This window comes from Rattus rattus, chromosome 9, assembly GCF_011064425.1.
Source record: "Rattus rattus isolate New Zealand chromosome 9, Rrattus_CSIRO_v1, whole genome shotgun sequence".
Classification (NCBI taxonomy): Eukaryota; Metazoa; Chordata; class Mammalia; order Rodentia; family Muridae; genus Rattus; species Rattus rattus.
In genome coordinates, this window is record NC_046162.1 from 54,540,348 (window position 1) to 54,562,620 (window position 22,273).

General features: G+C 42.7%; 2 protein-coding genes across 5 annotated transcripts; both read right to left on the reverse strand.

The window, feature by feature from the left end:
* Positions 1-9,263: 9,263 nt before the first annotated feature.
* Positions 9,264-9,836, reverse strand: LOC116909536 (keratin-associated protein 4-12-like). Of its 2 annotated transcripts, XM_032913153.1 has the most exons (3): positions 9,700-9,836; positions 9,370-9,606; positions 9,264-9,309 (listed from the first exon to the last, which is right to left on the reverse strand). In XM_032913153.1, exons 1-3 carry the CDS (start codon positions 9,834-9,836, stop codon positions 9,264-9,266), a joined length of 420 nt encoding a protein of 139 aa, XP_032769044.1. The 2 variants fall into 2 exon arrangements, with proteins under 2 accessions (XP_032769044.1, XP_032769042.1); XM_032913151.1 differs by having other exon boundaries at positions 9,264-9,836.
* Positions 9,837-18,734: 8,898 nt separating this feature from the next.
* On the reverse strand, positions 18,735-19,366 carry LOC116909480 (keratin-associated protein 4-12-like). Of its 3 annotated transcripts, XM_032913076.1 has the most exons (3): positions 19,202-19,366; positions 19,036-19,169; positions 18,735-18,990 (listed from the first exon to the last, which is right to left on the reverse strand). In XM_032913076.1, the coding sequence occupies exons 1-3, from the start codon at positions 19,364-19,366 to the stop codon at positions 18,735-18,737; spliced, it is 555 nt and encodes a 184-aa protein (XP_032768967.1). The 3 variants fall into 3 exon arrangements, with proteins under 3 accessions (XP_032768967.1, XP_032768964.1, XP_032768965.1); XM_032913073.1 differs by having other exon boundaries at positions 18,735-19,169; XM_032913074.1 differs by having other exon boundaries at positions 18,735-19,149; positions 19,200-19,366.
* Positions 19,367-22,273: the final 2,907 nt, after the last annotated feature.

The window sequence follows — 22,273 nt, forward strand, 5'->3', positions numbered from 1 at the left end:
TTATTTCATGGAATTTCATTTTTCTGTTCATCTGCAGGGGTTTTCCCCAATAGGGTAGACTAAGAACCAGAAATCAAGCAAAACAGAAGAATGCCAGATAGATGTCTTTGATTAAACAATCACACCATGACATAACAATGAGGCACAGAGTAATGATAAGCACAAGAATGCACATCAGCAGCAAGAAGCACTCCCAGGACAAGAAATGTGGGACTGTGGCAACATAGGGCATGCCCATCACCTGCATGCAAAATCGTTGGTAATGTCCAAGAAATTCCCTTGTCTACCTCAGTACCTCTTGCATGGAGTCTGCCTTTTAGTTCTGTTACCAAATCTACTGTGTCAGGGAAAGCACTTGTGATGTGTTGTATAGAAATAAATAAGGGCATGTGATCAAGAAGGTTCTCCACAGGAGAGGGAAATGAGGTAAAGGACATTCAGTCCTGGGTTCAGAAGTGCACAAAGCTACCCACAAGATTGAGGAAAGTGTATGGGAACACCATAACATTGAGGTAGAGGGAAGAAGAGTGGGTGCTCCTCCTCCCCCTGTCTCAGCCTAAGTTTCACTTCCAAGGTGTTTCATCTCTACCCTGAAGCTTTCCTCTATGATCTAGGATTGCAAACAAGGAGTGATTGTGTGCATTCCTGGTCTTAATATCATCCGTGGCTTTAAGAAAAGTATCTGAGGACTCAAGCACTGTAGAGTTCCAGATTTGAGGCCTCATATCCAAAGTACCTGTGAGAACAGTGTATTTTATGTGACTTTTGCTTTGGGGTTAAGGGATGACTTGTACCTCAAGACAGTCACAATGGATGTAGGAAGCTTGGCACACATTGGCTGCAAGTGTTGATATCTGGCCTGTGGAGCTACACCAACGATGCTAGAAAACCAACTGAGAAATTCCTGAGACTCTGAAACATGAACGACTTTCCTACCTGTAAAACTCTCCAAAAATGTCCTGACCAAAATCATACCCAAGGATTCCACCACTAGACATCGAGTGACTCATCTATATCTATCTCTAGATTCAAATGTGTTTGTACTCTCCAACAAACAGAAGGAACATTTTGACAAAGTCTGCTGCAGCTGTTTTCACAGTGCATGGATGGTGTTTCTCCAATTAGGGCCATGTATTGACATAAATAAAAAAAAATGAAGATTCATGACACTTGTAATTGGGTGTTGGTATGGAGGTCACATTTATTTAAATAGGGGGAAATCCCCAGTGTTTAAAAGTGCCAAGGATTTACAGTTTCCAAATGAGAGTTTCCCAAGTGCAGAGAAAGGTTGGGGAATGTGTTTATTTCAGAGAAGCAAGGGATAGGGCAGCATATTTGTTTGGACCCAAAAACTATGAGTTGTTGCAAACTCTATAGAAAGGCCTGGGATACAAGCGATCACATGAGGTCTATTTGATGCTGCAGGGGTCAAGAGTGGGTGAGCATGCTCCAGAGCAAGACCTACAAGAACAGGTTGGGCAAGAGTAGGGGTGTCAGTGGCAGCTGTGGTTGCAGCTGGTGGTCTAGCAGCAGCCAGACTGGCAGCAGTTGGATCCACAGCAGCAGGGCTGGCAGCAGCAGGGGCGGCAGCAGGTGGTCCTGCAGCAGGTGGTCTGGCAGCAGCAAGGCTGGCAGCAGCATGGTTGGCAGCAGCATGGGTTACAACAACACTGCATGGTGTCAGAGGCTGGAGATTTGGTCTGGGTTGTCAGAAGGTGGCTTGTATTGTATGGCATCCTCTCTGCCCAGGTGTGTTTTTATACCCTGCTGAGGGTCTGCTGTCCTCATGTTCAGCATTCCTTCCTCCTGATGAATTGTGTGGAAATAAATTATCCAAAGAGTCCAGATTCTGCTCCTGAGTCAGTATTCATGGTGCAAGCAAATCATGGGTTTCTACTCATGATGGGTGAGGAATCAATTTCCATGGAAGCAGAAGCCTATGAGAAGTACTTTGGCCTGTCTTGGATTCCAAGGGATGTTCTTGGTAGTCACACCCTGTGTTTTCCGATCGTTTTGTGGCATAGCTTGCCTCCGTTCTAGATTGACAGGCCTCATTAGTCTGATGGCTCACAAATAGTGGGCCATCTTGGTACAGAGTATATGTGCATGAAAGACCACTGGCATGAGGACACAGAGCCTATTGCAGCCTTGCCCTGCTGTAGATGGCTGTGGAGAGTGCCAATGCTCTTCTGTGTAGTTTTTCTGGGATGGTGGTTATGAGAAGTGTGTATTGAAAGAGAATCCACATTAGACCTGTTAACATGACAAGGAACATGACAAGCTAGACTGGAAGATGACATTCGTTAATCTCATCTATGTCAGTGACACACAATCTCGTCTTAGACCCAATTATCAGTCATTGGAGTGGAGTGTTTTAAATGCAATTCCAAACTAACCCTCTTTTATCCCTTGACAGTCTTCAGAGGAAGTGTACCTAGAGTGTTTGCTTCTTTCACAAGTCAAAACTGGACCTTTTCTCCTGGAGAGGTACCTCATATCTTCTAGTTCCTCTGGGTGACCTACATACACTTCATTGGGACCCCAACTTCAGATAACTAAGAAAAATTGTCTGCCTAGCCAAATGACCCTAAGACTATGGTTTGCTTCAGTTCTCTTAAATAGGATGTTGGAGTGTTGTCTCTAGAACAGTTACTGAAAGAGAAAGCAGGAAATATGCAAGAGAATCTCAGGATTGCTCCAAATGTATTTTGTCAAAGATGCCAGCTTTGAGAAACTTGGACATTCTCTGTGGACTGCAGTACCTGCCATCAGTGATTCAACACTGGATCTTCAAAGAGTTCTCTTTCCCAAGATGTCTGCTAGTATAACAGATGACATTGTGCTTTTGGAATCATCTCTATGCTTACCTCGGGAGTGTGCTAGTCAGCCTCAGTGGACAGGCTCTCTACAGTAATAGATCTCAATTTTGGGAAGATTTCAGTGAAGACAAGATGCAAACATGCAAGACTTGTCCATGATATGTGATGGACAGTGTCAAATCCTGCATTGTAATCTATGATGATTCAACAGTCTATTGTCCTTTAGTCTTGAGTCTTTGAGGAAGGAGGGATAAGAAGGATAATGTTTTGTTAATGGAGGGTGGGATAATCACTTCTGAGTTTATACTGCATTCCCTGATGACCTGAAGCATCCTCACAGAAGCTGTGTCTGATTCTCACAAGTTCCTTAAGTCTCTGGACCATTTCTGTGCTCATATTTCAAGGCAGAATGTTGGACAGTGAACCTTCTCCACACGGATGGGCAAAACATTCAGAATTCCCAGATAAATATGCTGTTCTCTGAACCTCACAAATTATTTTTGAAGGCAGCAACAATGAAATGAGGACCATGGCATCATGGACTTGGTATCTTTTGGAAAACACAAAGGGCTCAGGTTAGAAAAGCCAGTTCAAACACCATAGGTTAACCTGAAGAGAAACCAGTTTGGATTAAGTGATTTGGCCCACTGCTGAAAGTAACTTTTATGTGCTCCTGTGATAATTGCAGGTGGTAGTTTTTATATGAACAAACTGAGTAATCTGGGGCTGCTTTTGTCTATGAATGGCAATAAGCTCTGATGTCCTGCAAATCCTTGTAAGTTGCCAAGAACTAAATATGGACTGTTCACTAATGTCCACTACTGTCCAACATTGTCCACCACTGTCTACTACTGTCCACCACTGTCTACCACTGTTCTCCACCAGTCTACTACAGTCCACCATTGTCCAACACTGTTGTCCAACACTGTCCACTACAGTCCACCACTGTTCACCACTGTCCATCACTGTCCACCACTGTTGTCCACTACTGTCCACCACTGTTCACCACTGTCCACCACTGTCCACTACTGTGAAACAGTGTTGTCCACAACTGTCCACCACTGTCCACTACTGTTCACTACTGTCCACCACTGTCCACTACTGTCCATCACTGTTGTCCAGCACTGTCCAAAACTATCCATCTTTGTTGTCCACTACTGTCCACTACTGTCCACCACTGTCCATCTTTGATGTCCACTACTGTCCACCACTGTCCACCACTGTCCATCTTTGATGTCCACTACTGTCCACCACTGCCTACTACTGTCCACCACCACTACTGTCCTTTGTTTGTCCAGCACTGTCAAACTGTTGTCACTACTGTCACCACTGTCCATCCTGTCACCACTGTTGTCCACCACTGTCCACCACTGTCCACCATTGTCCACCACTACTGTCCACCACTGTCCACCACTGTTGTCCACCACTGTCCACCTTTGTCCACCAGTGTCAAGCACTCTTGTCCAGCACTGTCCACCACTGTCCACTACTGTGCACCACTGTAGTCCACCACTGTCCACCACTCTCAACCACTACTGTCCACCACTCCACCACTACTGTCCACCACCTGTCCACTAGTGTCAAGCACTTGTTCAGCACTGTCTACCACTGTCCACCACTGTCCACTACTGTCCACCACTGTTGTCCACTACTGTCCACTACTGTCCACCACTGTACTGTCCACCACTGTCCACCACTGTTGTCCACCACTGTTGTCCACCACTGTCCACCACCGTCCACTACTGTCCAGCCATACACTCAAAATCATAAACTTACTATATCAAGCAATGCACTCCCATAGAAGCAAGCTCCTGTCAACAAGCTCTTATATTTCACCTTCAGGCCTACAGACATATGTACATACATATAAACATACATCCATACATATGCATATAAATACATGCATATATACATACATGAAAACAAAGTATTAATCAGACCGACAGAGAGACAGACAAAGAGACAATCATACTTATAGAGATTTGCACATTGGGGGATAGATGAAAACTTTAGTGACCAAGCTCTTACACACACACACACACACACACACACACATATACATACATACATACATACATACATACATACATACATACATACATACATACATATTCATGCATTTGGTGGATAAAGCAAAGCTATAGTGAGCATGCCCTACCAACTTTAGTTTTTCTCTCCATCTATTCATACCACCTAAGATATATTTCTCTACATACTATGAGGCATTTCCTCATTCAGAAAAGAGGGGAAATTGGTACACAAAATGGAGGTTTGGCACAGTTTTTGGTTACATGTTTTTCTATCAATCCTCCTAACTAACGTAATAGTTTTTAATGTTTCCATCATTTTACAAGTTCAGTATAAGGTCAAAAGCATTTGTTCTATCTTTTATTCATTATCCTGGTTATTATGATTTCAAAGCAATAATGTTATCTGTATTTTGTTTCTTTCAGTATGGATTTCAGTTAAGATTTCAGTACAGACAAGGTGCAAGCAAGCAAGTTTTGGCCATGCTATGTGATGTAGCATGTTAAATCCTGCAGAGCAATCCATGGTGATTGAACAGTTTGTTGTCCTCTAGTTGATCCTTTGTGGAAGGAGGGATAAGAAGGTGTCTTTGAGTTTTATTGCTGTGAACAGACACCATGAACAATGCAACTTTTATAAAAGACAACATTTAATTGGGGCTGGCTTACAGGTTCAGAGATTCAGTCCATTTCCTCAAGGCAGGAGCATGGCAGCATCCAGGCTGGCATGGTGCAGGAGGAGCTGAGTTCTACATCTTTAGCTGAAGGAAGCCAGGGACAGACTGTGCATCCTCAGGCAGCTAGGAGGAAGGTCTCCAAGCTCACTCCCACAGTGATATGCTTCCTCCAACAAGGCCACACCTTCTAAGAGTACCACTCCCTGGGCCAAACATATGCAAACCATCACAGAAGGGTTATGTTTTGTTGATGGGGGAGGTGGGCTGAACCCATTCAAGCTCGTGTTGGTTTTTCTGGTGACCTAAAGCATGCTCACAGAGCCCATGTCTCTAAAGTCCCTTAAGGCTCATTCAATCTCTTTACAACCTTCCATCAGAAATCTATTGACATCAAACGTACAGCTATATCAAAGTAGCAGCTAAGGTTTCCAACATCAGGGAAAATCCTGAGCTACTGCCCAAATATTCCAGAATTTGAATAAATTTCTGTCATCATTGCTTGCCTGTATTGCATGTGAGTGATCTATTCTGGTATTTCTCATATGTACACTGATTAGATAATTTCCTTGCTATCCTCACATCAGGTGTTGAATGATCATAGGTACAATCATATGAGGATAAATAATTTTTAAAATCCTGTTCCAGTGGTCTCTGATATATGTTAGTTTATATTTTCATTTAATTAATTCGTCTGACACCAGTATTTCTATGAAAAGATGTAAGGTGGGAAAACAATTTTCTGGAACACTTTGTGCATATATTTCAATACAGAAAGTTGACCAGTGATCTTTCTCCACACAGTTGGTCAGAAAATTCAGAGTTGCCAGCAAAACATGGATCTCTCTGAACTTCATAAATCACATTTGAGTGGCAGCCGTAATGAAATGAAGACCTTAGACAGTGAGGGAAACGGAAAAGAGGAAGCTAGCAATAACTAATAGAACAAGGTGGCCATGCTCCAGCTCCAGCAAGCAGCAGAACTCAGCAGCTTTGTCCACTTGTCTCTGGCTTTTGAGTCCAGCATAGAAGGGACTACTGGGACAATTAATACTTGTTAGCTTGAACTCAGAAATTAGTGGTGATTAAGAAGAGACCAGCATCACTGAGTTGAAAAGTGATGTCTGAGAGCACAAAGAAGCTGTGTTGCAGAGATGGCCAATGTTAAACCTTGTGCTACAGCCGTACTTGGTAATGTGTAAGAGTCACCCGGGAGGTACTCGTTTTGAAGGCATGAAGGGGTCATGAAGAACAGCTGAGGCTTGGCACTGTGAGAGGCTTTGGAAGGCCATTAGTAAGATCTAGCCTCAGTTGCAGTTGACTGCCCAGGATTGAAGGGGACTGAGGTTTGGCACTATGAAAAGAGCCTATGAGAAGCCATTACTGAAGCCTAGTTGCAGTGGAAGTTGCCAGTGTATTGGAGATGCCAGTACCATGGGATGACCATCAAGAACAGCAGCAACAGTGGAGCGGATCAACCTGAGCTTATAGTGCTTCACAGGGCAGAGCTGGAGAAGCCCATAAGATCATGTGTAGATGCTAAACATTGAAACAAGAAGCTGTAACATTGAAGTTGCCCTGGAGATCCCAAGACATTTGAGATGCCAGAGTCATGGGCTATCTGATGAGGAAAGCTGCTAACAGGGAGTGGAAACAGCCCAGGAGAAAGATGTCTGTTGCAGTCAACAAAGACGAAAAGGGAGTTGGAGATCTGAAGGCTGCTTTGACATCAGACATGGAGATGCAGAGTCTGGAGTCTGCCCAGCTGGTTCCCTGTCTTTCTTTGAGGATCACAGTTAAGCGATTGGATGAATCTCAGGAGAGACCTTGAGCTTTGGACTTTTAACATTGTTGCCACTGTTAACTGTGGGGACTCTAGAAGTTGGACTAAATGTGTATTGCTATGTTTTGGTGTGGCCTCCATAGACTCATATGAACAAGCCTATGGGGACCAGGGAGTAGAATGTGATGGTTTGTATTTGCTTGGGACAGGGAATGGTATTATTAAATGGTGTGGCCTTGTTGGAGTAGGTGGGTCACTGTGGGTGTGAGCTTTAATACCCTAAACTAGTTGCCTGGAAGTGAGTATTCTGCTAGCAGCCTTCAGATGAAGATGTGGATCTCTCAGCTCCTCCAGTACCATGTAATGGATGCTGCCATGCTTCCACCTTGATGATAATGGGATGAACCTGTGAGCCTGTAAGCCAGCTCCAATAAATGCCCTTTGTAAGAGTTGCCTTGGTCATGGTGTCTGTTTACAGCAGTAAAACCCCAACTAAGAAAGACATCGAAGTATATTTTTAATAGTGTTGTACAGTAATGGCCTTACTGAGAACTAAAAGTAACAAAAATCTCAAAAATAGCTAGTATAACCAAGATAGCGCAAAATAAAATAAAAGAAAGATACAAGAACATATGCCTAACACATACCATTTCACTAGTCACCAAATTGAAACTTGACTTTAAACCATGCTGGCTAAATTTTGCCAACCTGATGCAAAGTGCAGCCAACCTCAACTGAGGAATTGCTTTCATTAGGTTAACTTATGGACATGTTTGTGAAGCATTTTCTTGATTAATGAGTTATGTGGAAACGAGTGTTGCTACACCCGAAAAGGTGGCTCAATGTTGTATAAGAAAGCAAGCAAGCAGAATTATTCTGAGGTCTCTGTGTTAGTTCTTGGTTCTAGGTCCCTGTCTCAGCTTCCTTCTATGATGAACTATGAACTGTAAGCTGAAGTAAATGCTTTCCTCCATAGTTGATTAGGGATATAGTATTTATCACAGTGACTGAGACCAAACTAGAACACATGGGATCTCCATATTCTGTGGAAAATATATTGAATAGCAGTAATAGTGAGATTAGCTGGAGGGTCTTAGAATGTATGTTCTCATTAGATGGCACAAGGTTGAAGGTTATAAAGCTATTCATGTAAGAAATAATCATAGAACATGATATAGGGAATTAGAGAAGTCATTAAAACAGGGATGAGGAAACCCAGGAGAGAGAGAGAGAGAGAGAGAGAGAGAGAGAGAGAGAGAGAGAGAGATGAGCAGGACACACAAGGAGGCACCAGTGGTCCAAACTACTCAAGACCTCTCAAGACATGGGAGGACACATGTGCATTTGAGTGGGAGGGAGAAAGAACATGTATTCACCCACCCTCTCCCTGCTAGAGTGCTCTGCCTAGAGGCTTTGACTTTCCTTTTTAAACCAACCCTCCAGTCAGAGAAAGAAATCAGGAACAGGGTTTATAAAGTACATACATGGCCTATGAGATCATCTTCCTGCATTGGGAGGAAGATACAGAGGGAACAGAGCAGAGACTGGAAATGCTAGAAATTACCTGATGTAATTTGTTTATTTGTAGATGGGCTAAGTAGAAGTTCAGATATGGGGACAACCATTTCAGAAGAAGAAACAAGGAAACATAGTACCTTTATATTTGCATAACTACAATTTTATATTTATTTAACAAATACAAAATCTCCATTTTAAAACTGTGGCAGACAACAAACTATTCTACTGGGATAAGGTGAGAGTTGACGGATGTCAAAGAAGACACAAACTTGGTACATGTTATAAAGAGATACTAAAAAGTCCAGCAGCTGTAAGTACATTGGGAGGCCGGAATTATTATCACTTGGAACAAAGGCTTTGAGTGGCGTCTTGGGGTTCCTCTCACTAATGGTCTACATCACAAGTAGAGGGTGATGAAGAACAGGGGACTGGGTGACAGTGCTCAGCAGCAAGAACCACTGGAGCATGATGGGCGGCAGCAGGTGGTCCTGTAACAGGTAGTCTGGCAGCAGGTAGGGATGCAGCACTGGGGTCTGCAACAGCTGGACACACAGCAGCTGGGGCGGCAGCAAGAAGGCCTGCAACAGCTAGAAATGCAGCAGGTGGGACAGCAGCAGCTGGATCCACAACAGCTAGAACTACCACAGCAGGGGCGGCAACTGGAGATGCAGCAAGAGGGCCTGCAGCAGCTGGACACACAGCAGCTAGGGCGGCAGCAGGAAGGCCTGCAACAGCTGGGGCGGCAGCAGGTAGGCTGGCAGCACACAGACTGGCAGCACTGGGGCCTGCAGCAGCTGGACACACAACAACTAGGGCGGCAGCAGGAAGGCCTGCAGCAGCTAGAAATGCAACAGGTGGGGCGGCAGCAGGTGGGCAGCTGGCAGCAGCTGGACACACAGCAGCTGGGGCGACAGCAGGTGGTCCTACAGCAGGTGGTCTGGCAGCAGCTGGGCTGGCAGCAGCCTTGGCCACAGCCCTCCTCAGAGCAGACAGAGCCACAACAGGAGTTGACCATGGTGTCAGAGGTGGAGATTCTGGGTGGGTTTACAAGAAGGTGGGTTGGAAGGTTTGGAAGTGGGAGTCTCCCTGCCCACATCCCCTTTTATACCCTGCCGAGGGGCTGTTGTCCTCACATGCAGCATTCTTTCCTTGTTATTGTTTGTGTTGATAAATACCTGGTTATCAAATTAGACAAGGTTCATTTCCTTGCGCAATTATCAAGGTAGATGGAAAATAGTTGCTCTTCTTGTGTTGAGTCACCATCAGCTCTTGATGAACCATCTCCTAAGTGTCTTTCTTGCCTTAATTTCTTCCAACTGTCACATCCCTCGTGTGTCTAGTCACTCTATGATTCAGTCTCACGGTGGGTGGCTCTACTGTCTGCCCTTAGACCATCATGATTATTAAAGACCCATAATTGTTTCTGGGAATGGTGGAGGATAAAGATTCATCATTCTGACTGCTTATCCACAGTGGGTCAGGTGGGTACTAAGGATTTGAATAGCAAGACCATAGACATGAAGAAAGAAAGCTCTTTCTCTGCTGACTCCTATATTTTATTTTCTGCACCAATTTCAAAGTGGGAAACTGAATGGGGAAATGTTAATGTTCATCCACCCCCTTTCTTTTTGCCAGAAAATCTTTAAAAATCATTTATGGGGCCTGTGTTTACTATGAGTCACAGATCTCAAGTGTCTCCCTAAGTTCAGGTTTCTCAGCTCTGGCCTGTGGGATATTTATCTCCATTTTTGTCAAACTCTCCTTCTTGATTAACAGAAGCTACACAATCATATGCTGACTTTTCCAAGATATACCTTTTAACATTTGATAACCATGTAACTCTGTCACTTATGCTAATTTAAATAACTGCCCTGCTTCCTCTGAGTTTATGAGCTTGAGACTCTCCAGCTTCATATTTCAAATGATGGATTAGACTCATTGCTTAATGTTCATTTTGTACATGTATATAGAGTTATATATACATGCATGTGTCAGTTTTGTGATTATATATCACAAACTTACATATGTGAAATATGTGTGATCTACATATGATATATGTATGAACCTGGTACATTAAATATTTTATTTACATATGTGCAGGACACAATGAATGCCTAAAGGGCACGAGCAACCATCCAATTAGCTAGATGAATTATGTTTCAAAAAAGAGGAATGCTTCAGTCTCTCTGCTCTCCTCTGTTGGTCAAGAAACAGACAAACAGGGAGTAACAGTGTGATAGCACCATTGTTAAGAAATTTAATGGTTAGGACCATTTAATGGTCAGGACCTTTTCAATATTTTTTATGACATTAATTTGCTCAACCAACACCTAGTCTACAGGCTTTTTTTCATAGTCTCATATTTGTAGAGCTTGAAAAGATGAAATATTTAAATAAGTATAGGTCCTGAATGAGAGCCTCCCTGGATTGCCTCAGTAACAAGGACACCTCTGCTTCAACGTGACCACATAGAGGAATATTTCTTGGTTACTAGTAGAGTTATAGAGCCCAGTCCCATCTGGTCCACAGAATATAACTCCTGTACTTGGGGGATCATTGCTGAAGAAAGAAACATCGTTTCAGTCAGAGCATCAGGGAGTTTACTGTGAGATTGTAACTCCTAGCAATGTCAGAAGCTCCACCCACAGAGTTTCACCAACATGGCTGAACATAAGCTGAACTAGAACAATAACACAGATACGAGAATATGGATGGGGAAAGTCATGATGTCTCAACTGTACACAAAGCAGTACAGGGAACTTAGGGAATTTAGGAATGATCCAATTGGGAGAAATTGACTATACACATCTGCAGAATATTACAAACTCTCAAATACTTTTGACTAGTCTGAATACCAGCAAGTTTTTGAAGTCTACAAGTGATCCCAGTGAACGCTTAGATTTGAAAATCTGCTGCTAAACTCCTTGAGCTCTATCTAACATTTGGCTGTGGGCTCTGCATCTCTTTCAGTCAGCTGCTGGGTAGACCCTCTGAGAGGACAACTCCTATCTGTGATACAACAGAGTATCATTAATAGTGTCAGAGATTGGTTCTTGCCCATGGGATAAAGTTAGACTAGTCATTGGTTGGCCATTCTGAGTTTGGGGAAGAACTGAGGGGGACAGAGGGGACCGAGACTCCAGAAGAAGAGTAACAGATTGAACTAACCTGGATCCTTGGGGGAATCCCAGAGACTGAACCACCAAAACTAAGAGCACACATGGGCTGGACCCAGGCACCCTGCACATGTGTAGCAAATGTACAGCTTGATCTTCATGCAGGTCCCCCAGCAACTGGAGCTGAGGCTGCCCCTGCCTCTGTTGCCTGCCTGTGGATCCTTTTCCTCTAACTGGACTGTCCGGTCTGGCCTCAGTGGGAGAGGATATGCCTAGTCCTGCAGTTACTTGAAGCACCAGAGTAGGATGGTACCCAAGGGGCCTCCTCCTTCCTAAAGGACATGGGGAGGAAGCTGAGTGAAGCAGAGTCTTAGGGGGGGCTGTAATTAGAAGGAAAAGTGAATAAATAAATGAATTAATGGGGAAAAAGAAAGTACCCTTCAAGCTGCCCACATCACCTGCATTTGTGCCACTTATAATATTTAACAGTTACTTTGAAAACAATGAAACAATGTTGAGTCTCTTCATGAACATAGGAAGCCCTCATAGCCACCAAGAAAGACCCACACTAATGAGAATAGATCAACATGGAGCCTAATTACTGGGTTTGTTTTAAAAGAAGAAGTCATTAAACAGAAGGGTCATAACTATATACTTTTTTTGCTAAAATTTACCTGGTATAAAGCAAAATTAATAATTAGTATCAGGGCTAGATACACAAATTAGGTGACTGGTATCTGGGTTATCTCTCTTCTTTTATACAAAGCTCAGTTTGCTAGATTCTGAGGTGGGATTCACAGGGTCATGTAACTTATATGGGGTTCATAGGTATACAAACCACTCCCAAAGGCATTCCCTGTACCCAGCCGTACAAACAAACACACAACCAACTCAATGGCATTTTTGAAGGTTCCTTGACAAAATAATTTGTGTAGGCAATATTTTCGTTTTGATTTCTTTCTTTATTTTTCTCCTTAGAGGTCTTCTGCATGTATACTGTGGTTCCTGTTCTTATGGAATTTTTATGTCCATCTGTCTATCTGTCTCTGTCTCTGTCTCTGTCTCTGTCTCTGTCTCTGTCTCTCTCTCTCTCTCTCTGTGTGTGTGTGTGTGTGTGTGTGTGTGTGTGTCTTGTGCTTGTTCTGTGGATATTTTTATCCTTTTATGTACCATCCTATTCCACATTTTTTATTTTATCTTATTTTTTGTATTAATTTGTGAGATTCCTGCTTGTATTTTAATGAGGGGGGGATGTGAGTTTGGGCGGGTTGGGAATTGGGAAGGATTTGGTCAAGGAATTGGGTGAGGGAAACCCATAATAAGAACATATTGTATGGAAGATTTCTATTTTTAATTAAAACAAAATGTTTCCTTCTGGTTTTGCTTTTAGTGACTGAATACTCTTTAAAACTTTGAGGGCTGCCCTGTTAATCTGATTTCCTAAGAACTTGTCTGTTAAATTTTGGACACTTACACACAATATTCTGTAGCTCAAGACATTGATTTGCTTGCTTTCAGTATTCCTCCCCAGACAGCTTAGATATGAACTTCCTTAAACACAAAATTGGTAGCCATTTCCCCCAACACCTGAACAGTTTTAAAAATGCTGACAGCAGAACAGAAAACAAACAGAAAATAAAATGTCTTTACACTCAAAACTGCTTTTTCTTTTTTTCTATTATAATCTCTCTCTCTCTCTCTCTCTCTCTCTCTCCTCTTATTCTCTCTCTGGGTTTCTCTCTCTCCATCTTTTTACATTTCTTATTTACATTTCGATTGTTATTCCCTTTCCCAGTTTCTGAGCCAACATCCCCCTAACCTCTCCCCTTCCCCTTCTCTATGAGTGTTCCCCTCCCCCCAACAATCACATTCACTAGGGGTTCAGTCTTGGCAGGACCAAGGGCTTCCCCTTCCACTGGTGCTCTTACTAGGATATTCATTGCTACCTATGAGGTTGGCGCCCAGGGTCAGTCCATGTATAGTCTTTGGGTAGTGGCTTAGTCCCTGGAAGCTATGGGGTCTCAAGCCCCTTCAAATTCTTCCAGTCCTTTCTCTCATTCCCTCAACAGAGGTCCCGTTCTCAGTTCAGTGATTTGCTGCTGGCATTTGCCTATGTATTTGCTGTATTCTGGGTGTGTCTCTCAGAAGAGATCTACATCCGGTTCCTGTCAGCCTGCACTTCTTTGCTTCATCCATTTTATCTAGTTTGGTGGCTGTATATGTATGGGCCACATGTTGGGCAGGCTCTAAATGGGTGTTCCTTCGGCCTCTTCTAAACTTTGCCTCCCTATTCCCTCCCAAGGGTATTCTTGTTCCCCTTTTAAAGAAGGAGTGAAGCATTCGCATTTTGATCATCCTTCTTGAGTTTCATGTGTTCTGTGTATCTAGGGTAATTTGAGCATTTGGGCTAATATCCACTTATCAATGAATGCATACCATGTGTGTTTTTCTGTGATTGGATTACCTCACTCAGGATGATATTTTCCAGTTCCAACCATTTACCTATGAATTTCATAAGGTCATTGTTTTTGATAGTTGAGTAATATTCCATTGTGTAGATGTACCACATTTTCTGTATCCATTCCTCTGTTGAAGGGCATCTGGGTTCTTTCCAGCTTCTGGCTATTATAAATAAGGCTGCAATGAACATAGTGGAGCATGTGGAGATGTTGAACATTTCTTTAGGTGTTTCTCAGCCATTCAGCATTCCTCAGCTGTGAATTCTTTGTTTAGTTCTGAACCCCATTTTTTAATAGGGTTATTTGTCTCCCTGCATTCTAACTTCTTGTGTTCTTTGTATATTTTGGATATAAGCCCTCTATCTGTTGTAGGATTGGGAAAGATCTTTTCCTAATCTGTTGGTTGCCATTTTGTCCTAACATCAGTGTCCTTTGCCTTACAGAAGCTTTGTAGTTTTATGAGATCCCATTTGTCGATTCTTGATCTTAGAGCATAAGCCATTGGTGTTTTGTTCAAGAAATTTTCTCCCGTGCCCATGTGTTCAAGATGCTTCCCCACTTTCTCTTCTATTAGTTTGAGTGTATGTGGTTTGATATGGAGGTTCTTGATCCACTTGGACTTAAGCTTTGTACAGGGTGATAAGCATGGATCGATCTGCATTCTTCTACATGTTGACCTCCAGTTGAACCAGCACCATTTGCTGAAAATGCTATCTTTTTTCCATTGGATGGATTTGGCTCCTTTGTCAAAAATCAAGTGACCATAGGTGTGTGGATTCATTTCTGGGTCTTCAATTCTGTTCCATTGGTCTATCTGTCTGTCTCTGTACCAATACCATGCAGTTTTTATCACTATTGCTCTGTAATACTGCTTGAGTTCAGGGATAGTGATTCCCCCTGAAGTCCTTTTATTGTTGAGGATAGTTTTAGCTATCCTGAGTTTTTTGTTATTCCAAAACTGCTTTTTCTATTCATGATACTTTGTCTCTCTCTCTCTCTCTCTCTCTCTCTCTCTCTCTCTCTCTCTCTCTCTCTCTCTCTCTGTGTGCGTGTGTGTGTGTGTGTGTGTCTGTCTGTCTCTTCTCTCTCCCTCCCTCCTTCCATCTTTCTTTCTTTCTTTCTTTCTTTCTTTCTTTCTTTCTTTCTTTCTTTCTTTGTTCCTTGCTTTCCTTACCCTCTTCTCTCTTAAAGTTTAGGATTGCTTTATAAACACCCAAGGAACATTTCATTTTAAGGGAACCCATAGAATTGTAGGTGGGATTTGGTAATCTATTTGAAGGGGAAGTTTTTGGCCTTTTGATGCTGGAATTGATTTCCTCTTTCCTCTCTTATTGAATAAGTTGTAGGAAGCAACATGCACAGCCTCTAATTGCCCTCTAAAGGAGGCAATGAACTCTGCATAATGTAATGGCAGATCAAAGAAGTAACCGACACCTTCTGAGTTTTGATAAAGTTGCTATGAACAGATTTGGGTGGGGTGGCAGAAACCATCTAGGAAAGGCTTGGCAAGCAAGTTTTCTGGAGAAAGCTGTTTTGTACGGCTGAGATGGGTGTGCTGTGGAGGCAAAGTCCACAGAGACTTCATCCCAGCAGTGTTTCCTGCTGCTGATATGCCTTTTCTGCCACCGGCTTCATGATTCTCTGGGAATTACATACTGTGTTGGACAGGTCTACTGCAGAATCATTACACAGATGTACTTTCGTGTAGTAATGCTGTGTAGACAAACTGATGATTTCATAATTCCTGACAATAATTTCTTAAAACTCCTAAATCGATACAAGTAATTTCAAACCCCATGTACAATAAAAGCTGCAAATAGAGCTCTGGAAAACTTCATGTGCCATGGGCTAATTGCACCAGGAAAAGAAAACAGGCTTGGAACAAATCTAGGAAAACATTCCTTGTAGATTATGCATGAGTCCATTATCTGGTAACTACAGGCCATGAAGTAGGAATGGGCAATTTGTTGTAAGTGCAAAAATAGTAAGTAAATGGTGGACTAGTTTATCTATACAAGATTTCAAAATACCAAGACACAAGACGGATGATTTGTCTCTTGACAAAACTGTGCTAACTTACGATAATAATAGGCTTATAATAAACTTATGAAGCCAGAAAACAGATAATGAGTGTTCAGTCTGGTACTAGACTTAATGTAAAGACGTGTAAACAATTCTGCTGTAACTCCTTAAACCTTAGACACGGACTATTGTCTTTTCCTTACTATGAACTCTCTTCTGTCCTTTTTCTGCTTCGTTTCCTGTGTGTATGTGTGGTGTGTGTGTGTGTGTGGTGTGTGTGTGTGTGTGGTGTGTGTGTGTGTGTGTGTGGTGTGTGTGTGTGTGTGGTGTGTGTGTGTGTGTGTGTGTATGTGTGTGTGTGTGTGTGTGGTGTGTGTGTGTGGTGTGTGTGTGTGTGTGTGGTGTGTGTGTGTGTGTGTGTGTGTGTGTGTGTGTGTGTGTGTGTGTGTGTGGTGTGTGTGTGTGTGTGTGTGTGTGTGTGTGTGTGTGTGTGTGTGTGTGTGTGTGGTGTGTGTGTGTGTGTGTGTGTGTGTGTGTGTGTGTGTGTGTGTGTGTGTGTGTGTGTGTGGTGTGTGTGTGTGTATGTGTGTGTGTGTGTGTGTGTGTGTGTGTGACTTTCTTTTCTTTGCTTCAAGGGGCTTTCTGGCTCACTAGAGGCTTCTCAGGGGCTGAGGATGGTTCAGTGGTTAAGAGCATGGCTGCTCTTCAAGAGGTCCTGAGTTCAATTCCCATCAACCACATGGTGGCTCACAACCATCTGTAAAGAGATCCCTCTTCTGGTGAGTCTGAAGACAGCTATAGTGTACTCATATACATTAAATAAATAAATCTTTTAAAAAATATATAAAAGAGGCTTCTCCAAGCCTCCTGACTAGCCAGCAAGAGGCCACTGACTCAAAGAGAAAAGAGACTTTCATTAATCTCCTGCTGCTATCAGCAGCAGTTAAGTGCCAGAAGCCATCATCCTTTGGCTCCAGAATAGTAAGATAGAGTGAAATTTCCAGAAGCCATCAGCTTTTGGCCCCCAGAAGTAACAGAGAGGTAAAGGTCAGAGGTCATCAGCTCTTGGCCTCCTTTAATGCTCTGTTCTACATCCATATCTGACCCTATCCAGACAGGGCCCCCAGCAAGGAGGGTCCCTTTTGCAACTTGTGTTAGGAAAACGGGAAATTCACATGTAGACTACTGAAATTAATCCTTGCCCTTCCCCCAGACAAATGTTTACTCAAAATGGACGAAACATTTAACTCAAAACTTGAAAAGTAAAAACTGTGAGAGGAAAAACATAAAAACAAAACTTCAAAGTGATGGGTCTCATCAAAAAAAGAAACTACAATATTCAGTGATAGGCTGGAAAAAGAAAAGATTTCAGCACGTATTCATTGCACAGAAAAAATCAATATCCAGCATACATTTTAAAACTCAAAACATTACAAAGAGTTGAAAATAATAGAATTAATAAATAGGTGAGGGAAGCAAAAGTCAAGGCTTGATCCTGAGCCCATGGACCTCACTGTATTATGATAGACTTCTGTGGGAGGGAAGGGGCACTGGAGCTGGGAACATGGGTGTTAGGCTGCTTGTCCTTGGGGACCTGCCCCTGTGCATGGAGTTGAGAAAAGGAGCTTAAAGTGACCTCAGGAAGCACTGAGGTGAACTTAGGGAATGACATGAGTCAACAGGACTGGTGTGAGCAGAACACCCAGGGAAAGCTGTGACTGAGTGAGTAAGGGCTTATGCTCACCCAACCCCCTCACTGCAAGAACTCAGTGCCAAGGATCTTCAGTCTCCTACCTGCTGCTGCCTCTTTAACCAGAGAAAGTTTTCAGCACAGAGGACCGTGCCTTTACTCTATGAGAGCATCTTTCTGTATAGGAGGAGCTGTGCCATGAGGAAAGTGTTGGCCCACCTGAGTTCATGTGCTGTCTTTGTACTTAGAAATCAGCTTCAGAACTTGGTAGGTGAGGAAAATAATCTGAGAGGACAAATAACAAGACATGCTATATATATTTGTGTGCTTGCAAAATTCAAATTTATTTAATATGTTAGGGAATTTTCATTCTTAGGAATATGGCAAGGAACAAATTTGTCTATGGGGATGATGTCAAACGTTACAGATTTAGGAAAAAAAATTAACCTTGTGATTTTTTTTAAAGACAGATAATAAATAGGCAGGAATAGGGACAGTATGTTCGGGGGCCAAAATCATTATCAGTTGGAATAAAGCCTTTGGTTAGCATCTTGGGGCTCAGCTCACACATGCTCTACATTAGGAATGCTGGGTGATGAAGAACAGGAGACTGTGGGTGACAGTGCTCAGCAGCAAGAACCACTGGAGCATGCTGGGCGGCAGCAGGTGGTCCTGCAACAGGTGGTCTGGCAGCAGGTGGGGCGGCAACAGCTAGAGATGCAGCACTGGGGCCTGCAGCAACTGGAAACACAGCAGCTGGGGCGGCAGCAAGAAGGCCTGCAACAGCTAGAAATGCAGCAGGTGGGACGGCAGCAGCTGGATCCACAACAGCTAGAACTACCGCAGCAGGGGCGGCAGCAACTGGAGATGCAGCAAGAGGGCCTGCAGCAGCTGGACACACAGCAGCTAGGGCGGCAGCAGCTAGGCCTGCAGCAGCTGGGGCGGCAGCAGCTGGGGCGGCAGCAGCTGGGGCGGCAGCAGGTAGGCTGGCAGCACACAGACTGGCAGCACTGGGGCCTGCAGCAGCTGGACACACAACAACTAGGGCGGACAGCAGGGGCCTGCAGCAGCTAGAAATGCAGCAGCTGGACACACAGCAGATGGGACGACAGCAGCTGGGCCTACAGCAACTGGACACACAGCAGCTGGGACGACAGCAGGTGGTCCTACAGCAGGTGGTCTGGCAGCAGCTGGGCTGGCAGCAGCCTTGGCCACAGCCCTCCTCAGAGCAGACAGAGCCACAACAGGAGTTGACCATGGTGTCAGAGGTGGAGATTCTGGATGGGTTTACAAGAAGGTGGGTTGGAAGGTTTGGAAGTGGGAGTCTCCCTGCTCACATCCCCTTTTATACCCTGCTGAGGGGCTGCTGTCCTCACATGCCGCATTCTTTCCTTGTTATTGTTTGTGTTAATAAACAGTTTATTCTCAAGTTGGGTTTTTTTCCCCTGACTAAATTATGAAGGTAATTGGGGAGCCCAGTTTCTTTTCCTGGTGGTAAGAGTCATCTTCAGCTCTTGCTGAACCATCCTCTAAGTGTCTTTCTTGCTTTAGTTTCTTTCAAACAATTGTCCCATGACATCATATTTCTCTGTGATTCAGCCTCATAGTAGATGGCTCTACTGTCTATCCTTAGATAATCATTGGTCTTACAGGTCCATAATTGTTTCTGCTGGAATAATTGTTTCTGCTGGAATTCTCCAGGAGAATAGAACTTTATTATATGGATGACTCATCCCTAATGGGTCAAACTGGCACAGGACATTTGACCACAAAAAACTCCAATGGTTGAGATTAGGAAGCCTGTTACGCCGTATCTCTTACCCTATGTGGACCATGGTTCACTTTCTTGTTTATTGTTCAGTGAGAAACACAGAAAGATTTTAGGTAGAAAACTAAATGTTAAAGTGCTGATTTTTTTCCCAAAAACAAAATTAACACTCAGTTTCGGCACCTCTTAGGAGAACTGGGTGACATCCCAGCTCAGTCTCAAATCCAGGCACCTTACTTCTGCCATGCAGGATTTTTTCCCTCTGTCTCATACTCATAGCCTTCATACTTTTATAGCAAATCCTGACCCGAGCTCTTTCTTTTCTAAGTTATAACTTTAGTTAAATGATCAATTTAGTGCCTATTGCTCTGTTTGGCTCTGGATCTCCTGTGTCTGTGGAGGTCCTCACCCCTGTAGCTTCAACTGTGTCTCTACTCAAGTAAGTGGACTAGATCTTACCCTTCAGGCATCTGATGAAAAAAATGGACAGAGAATAGGTAATTTTTAAAAGCAAACATCTGTATGAAAGGACATTGGCTATTATTCATTTATAGGCAGGATACATCAATGACTTATAAAAATCCCACCCATGTGGCCAGGTGATTAGGGTTTCTGAAAATGAGGAATGCTACCCGTACATTACTCATGGTCTGTTGGTATAGAAATGGGTGGGTGGGCACTTGAGGTAGCTTTGTGCTGGCATCATTAAAAGTCTTAATGGATACCAATTAATGAACAAGCATACTGAACAAATTTTTACCAGACTTGCTTAGCAAACATTTGATCTGTCTGTGTTTTCATTGGCTTGTAGTTGTAGACAGTATGTAAAGTTTAAAGAATGATACATGTAAGAGAGCTGTTGTTGTTGTTGTTGTTGTTGTTGTTGTTGATGTTGATGTTATCCTTGTGATTCACTGTTATTAGAGGGACCACAAATGAAATAAAGGTATTGGATGAAGACTATGTTGACTGATTTAAAAAATGTTTTATTTCTGTTTAAGAAGACTAAGTAAGCCCTTTTCTTATAGGTGAAATGAGCATGGATTTGTACTGGAAATTAATGTATAAGAATCACAAGACCTCAGCCAGTACAGGTCCTTAGTAGCTCAAGACTGAATGCCTCCAGGGTTGGTGAAGGTAAAAGCAACAGTGTCTGGCTCCTCTGTAGAAGGCCTTTCAGGTATTTGCTATGTGCTTGGACTTGGTGGCCATAGTTAATGGGCCTCCTCAGATTATCCCAAGGGGAGCTGAAATCTCAGGTCCACATCAATAATTTGCCCATAAAGCATGTGTCTGTGCTCATTTTAGTCATGGACAGAAAACAAAACAAAACAAAACAAAAAATATGTTTCCATAGCAGTAATGTACCTAATAGCAAATTTTATACACACACACAAATATATATATTTATATTTTTATATTATATACATATACATATATACATACATATGTGTGTGTGTGTGTGTGTGTGTGTGTGATTTAGAATCACTACATTTTGAAAACAGTAGAATGAAACACCAAGAGTCCTCCTGACTATTTTGTATCCTTCTAGTACTCACAGGATTTGAACAACATCCATGAGAGTGGAACAACAGAGAATCAAGCTTTGACTTCAGGGGTCAGGGAATCACTACGACTAATTCACAATTGCTTTTCTATTACTCCAGTGTCTCTTCAGTTTGGTGATTTCTTCTTTTAAAACAAATCCAGTCAGAAGACTCTATTCCATGAGGGTCTATTCTCATCAGTGTGGGTCTGTTGTATTTGATATGAGATTTGCCTAATATACTGACGAGACCTAGCAATATTTCACTGTGTAGTGGTCAAAGTAACTGTTGAATATTACAAGGGATATAAAGCAGGCCATGTGGGCAGTTTAGTGTGGAAACTCGATGTCTAAGGATTCATTGGAATCTCCTGTAAATTTCTAAAGGTTACAGATTCTCAGACTAGTTAGTGGGATATTGTTCAGGGCATGAGACAGAATTTGGCAGATTATAGCACTCTATGGATGCCTTGCATGCAGCCCAACATAAGAAGCACTGGTTTAAAGACTACGATTCTCTGTACACTAGTCCACAGTGAGAATGTACTCTGCCCATTTAAATGAGGAAAAGGCACTCAATTTATTCATTTTGTGTCTTTGATCCCAGTACCTTGTGTGATACTAGGCAAGCCTTGTACCAAAGAACTATATACACAACCCAAAAGACTATTATTATTATTGTTGTTGTTGTTGTTGCCGCTGTTGTTTTGAAGTTATAATACAATTACATCATTTTTTCTCTTTGTGTATATATTATATATTCCTGAATACATAAATACAGCCTGGTCAATCTGTGTAATGTTACTTGTTTGTATGTTTTTCAGAGATGACAGTGTGATATTGGATAGCCA

Coding starts and splice junctions, on each gene's coding strand:
- LOC116909536 (XM_032913151.1), bottom strand. CDS start 9,836: ATGGTCAACTCCTGTTGTGGCTCTGTCTGCTCTGAGGAGGGCTGTGGC.
- LOC116909480 (XM_032913073.1), bottom strand. CDS start 19,366: ATGGTCAACTCCTGTTGTGGCTCTGTCTGCTCTGAGGAGGGCTGTGGC. Junction 19,170..19,201: donor GCTGTCGTCCCATCTGCTGT/GTGTCCAGCTGC, acceptor TAGCTGCTGCAG/GCCCCTGCTGTCCGCCCTAG.